This window comes from Otolemur garnettii, unplaced genomic scaffold (genome assembly GCF_000181295.1).
Source record: "Otolemur garnettii isolate 467f Iridium unplaced genomic scaffold, OtoGar3 scaffold00010, whole genome shotgun sequence".
NCBI lineage: Eukaryota > Metazoa > Chordata > Mammalia > Primates > Galagidae > Otolemur > Otolemur garnettii.
In genome coordinates this window covers 34424989-34429309 of record NW_003852405.1, presented here as the reverse complement: position 1 = coordinate 34429309, position 4321 = coordinate 34424989, and the positions used below count along the sequence as shown (strand labels likewise).

At 42.0% G+C, this 4321-nt stretch overlaps 1 protein-coding gene across 1 annotated transcript in view; it reads left to right on the top strand.

Annotated features, from left to right (window-relative positions):
• LRRC7 (leucine rich repeat containing 7) overlaps positions 1–4321 on the top strand; it is a 463713-nt gene that overhangs the window by 417074 nt on the left and 42318 nt on the right. Inside the window, exon 23 of the mRNA XM_012801636.1 lies at positions 2038–2259. Within this exon, the coding sequence (XP_012657090.1) occupies positions 2038–2259 (222 nt within the window). The remainder of the gene's footprint in view (positions 1–2037; positions 2260–4321) is intronic.

Sequence of the window (4321 nt, the reverse complement as noted above, 5' to 3'; positions counted from 1 at the left end):
TCCTGGAGATCATTTCTCTGCCCAGGTACTGAGTGTGCCGTGAGTGTGTTCCTCACCTCTGGTCCTGGAGATCATTTCTCTGCCCAGGTACTGAGCACACCCTGTATGTGTTCATAGCCCAGCAACTCGGTACGGTCTTGACTTTTTATGGCTTCCTAATCCTATCAAACAAAAGAACATGAAGTGTCAGGGCACAGCAAAGAATTGAATTTGCAATAAGGAAAAACTTACCCAGAAGGGCGTCCTCTCCTCTAGAGTGGCCCAAACTGCTGCAACATCTCCTTTGATGAAGAGTTTTGAGAAGGGAAGCAGACACACAGAGGAATGCACGTGTGCCCTTCATGAGGCTCCCTCAGCCGCACTCGGCACTTAGAGCTGTGTGATGACAGGTCACACACAGTTGGGCAGTGTTAGACTGGGGGTGGTTTTCACTTTTGCTGGTTTAGCCTGAAACTCTCTCGCATCTTCTTCAGTTTCTCATAACAGAAGTATCTGTTTCTAAGAGTGGTTTTGAATGCCAAAAAATTGCACACCATACCAAGACAGCCAGCAGGACATGGAAAATATAATCAAGTGGTTACTTACTTTGTCCTTCTTGTTGCCAAACAATAATTTTAGATGTTTTCTTTTGAAATTTCCTCCTGGTTGATATCCCGCTGTGTACCTTCCCTCTTCACATGCTTTCCCGTTATCATCATCGTTTGGTTTTCTGGTTTTCTTCTTCAAGAACTTTAGACTAATTAAAAATCAATCTCTTCCATGAGTACTTGTCCAGTAATTATCCTTTTATTCCTCCAACCTGACTTTTTTATGGTAATCAAGAACCTTAATTAGTCAGGAAAGTTCACAAGCTTCCCTAGCTAATAAATTCTAAGACAAAATTCACTTTTGAATTCCAAGTTTTCTACCCTTAAAGGACAAGAGGAAAGGCAGTGAATTCAGAAAGGAAATCCTCAGATCCTTCAACAGTGATAAGAGAAATTTCACACCCAGAACTAAACATCATATTTAGTTAAAATTATTAATGATACACATTCACTCCCTATGGTGAGATCCCCATGGTAGATCTCTGTGTTATACGATTCTCAATTTGAAAATGTACATTCTGGGTTGCCATTTCACAGACAGAACTGCTTGCCTGGTAGAAAAGACGTCAAGCAGAATGACTCAGAAGCCATTGCTAGAATGAAAGAGAGAAAATGGGAATAAACAGCAGAGCGGGGTGTGGCGGGGACTGCCGTGGGCACACTCTCTCTCTGCCACCTCTGACCACTGAGAATGGCCGTTGTCATCAGAGGTGCTGAGGAATCTCTCTGAACGCTCAGACCAAATGTCCTCTCATGGAGAGCTCCTTTTGAAGACCTTTCCAGATCTAGTGCCTCCAGAGGCTATAGATACTCTCAGGAATCTATCACATGATTAATTTTTAATGTAACTTAGAGACTCCAAAATCCATACTCTTCATTCAGTAGTGCAGGAAATTAAAATGTTGGTTCTGCTCACCTGAACAAACTTACTGTGCAGCTGTGGGATAAAAGAAAATGAGGAGTTTCATGCTTCTGCTTCAGAATAGCAAACAGTTTCTGTTATTTCCCCCCAGATGTTATGTAATATTACATCTCCCTCTTCTCTCTCCCCGCCCCTGGGTATTTTTCAAATGAAATGCCAGATAGAGCTCTGTTTTATTTTTAAGTTGTGACTGACTTATTGTCTTGAGATTTTTCAGGCTGAAGTTTGCTCCTTTACAATGGGGTTAGAATAATCTTTGGCAGGTCACCAGATGACCGCACACGTCTCCCGTGCATCTTGCACCAGTGGTAACATTTTCACAGACCCTGGCTGTTGCCTCATTGCCTCCTGTGGTCAGGGCCGAGAGCTGGCACGGTGCCCCTCTCCCCGGAGGTATCCGTGTTCTGCGTGTGCTTCAGTTTGGGGATATTTAGGCAAAGCTTCTGCTGACTTCACCCACGTTTCACCCACATTCATCGTGTCCTTCCAGACCAGGAATCTTTGCCTGACAGGTTGTTTTCTCCACAGGCAGGCAGTCACATCCAGACTCTGATGGGGTCCCAGAGCCTTCAGCATCGCAGCCGGGAGCAGCAGCCGTACGAGGGGAACATAAACAAGGTGACCATCCAGCAGTTTCAGTCGCCATTGCCTATTCAGATCCCCTCCTCACAGGCCACGCGGGGACCTCAGCCTGGACGGTGCTTAATTCAGACGAAAGGGCAAAGGAGTATGGACGGCTACCCAGAGCAGGTGAGCAGACTTCCTTACTGACAGGTCTTTGGGAAAGTACAAAGAATCCTTGGTTGGACTTCCCTCATTCATGTGCTCCAGGCCGCGATGCCTCACTGTGCTGAATGAGGTGCATACTCTCTGTAGAAATTTTAACATTATTTTCAATGGTTAAAGACTTCAACCTGTAGGAATTTGTGGTTGGTAAAATGCCCATTCCACATAAGGAAAAAACTGGTGAATCAGAACAGTTTTCCAAGTACCGTCCCACATCCTCTCCCGCCCACTCCCAACTCCAGTTTAGCGCTCCAGGACCGACGTGTTAGGAAGAGCTTCGGTGGACTGGGTGCATTGCCCAAGGCCGCTGAAACTGGGGACATAAAAAGTAAACTGTGTGCTTCCTGTCCATTTGTCGGAAGACGTTTTCTAAAAGTCTTATCTTCTGACTGTTGAAAAGTAGAGATAAATCTTTGCTCTAAAGAAAATTATAAATAGCTAGAAGGAAAATAGTCCTTAACTGCTCCAAAAGTTACTGATAAAAGCCATACAGTTAAAAAAAAAAAAAAAAAACTAGCAATTCTTTTGACGGACATATCCTTAAAATCAGGACTTGCTTTTCCAAGGTAGAAGCAGTTATTCTTCCTTAGAACTGGGAAACTGTATGGGATCTCATCCATTGAGCTATATTAACCTTAGTAAGATTGGAAAGTCTTAGTACTCTCTTAAAATTAATTTCTCTTATTTCAGTTTTTGGATAATTAGGCAAAGCTTCCACTGACTTCACCCACATGGTGATATGGTCTATACATATAAAAGTTTCACTGGACTGTTGCTCACCCCACCTTATTTTTTTAAACACATCAGACAAGATTAATGTCATTCTCCACTTTTTTCTTTTATATTACTAAGTGCCATTGATCATTTGGACCCAGCTGCTTTAAGCATCTTCTCTATTTCTTAATACTCTTCTTGAAGCTGAAATGATGTATTAACCTCTCTCACAATCACGGATACTTTTTTCAAGATAATTTTCATCCTGTCCTGCCCTAATCTAAACATAGGTATGTTGGAATGAAGGTATAATAAACCAGATGCCTTCAATTAAATAATGGCAGGAGGTTTCAATTCTCCAGAGATTATAAAATGGTAATAAAGTTTTTAATTATGCTTTATCAAAGGCACTCTAGGAGATTAAAACTTGTTCATAGATATTACTCCCCCTCAAATATCGTAACCTCAACCCAGTTCTCTGACTTAGTTTTTCTTATTTGTAGCTACATGGGTTTTTCCCTCCCATAATCAGTGTATTTTAAAAATCCACTGAGACCAATTCCTTCCATTTTCACCTGCTTAGAATATTAGGTTTAGTGAGAGCAGACAGTTTTTCTAACTGTCCTAAATTTAAAGGCTGTGTTAACATTATTTCTCAAAAAATACATAAATTGTAGAAAGTTTGAGTAATGACAAGATGCCTGAGTGCTAATGTTTATGTGCGTATTGAATTTAAAGATGATTATTTCAGAAGATGTACTTAGCAGTTTTCAAGTGCTCTGATCACAGCTCTGATAACATCAGGCGTCTTTCAAACTGAGGTGAAAACAGAGGGAAGTGTCACGGCCGTGTCATGGAAGGGCTGACATGCGACTCCTTTGGCCATCCCACTTTTTTCCTACCTTCATTTCAGGCTGAAATGATTTGGAATGTATTGTACATTTCAAACTAGCTAGAAATGAGAAACTGAAGTGCTCCCAGCACATGGATGTAAATTCCCAGGGTGGAGGATCTCCTGATACTTCAGCCTCATCTGGACACATTCTGGGAATGTACCGAAATTCATAGACACGCTATAAATATGTCCCTGTCTTATCCATTTTAAAGTTTTAGAACAAATGCGTAAAGAGCCTTTAAACAACTAGCACTCATCCCAAAACTCTTCCCAACTCCAGTTATAAATCAAGTAGTTTCTTTAAAATTTAGTACTGTCAGTATAACACTGGCCCCTACTGGGAGGTGCTGAACCAGCTCATGTTGGCCCCGTGTCAGATGCCTCTTCCCACTCCATCCCCAGGGACATCCCAGGCCC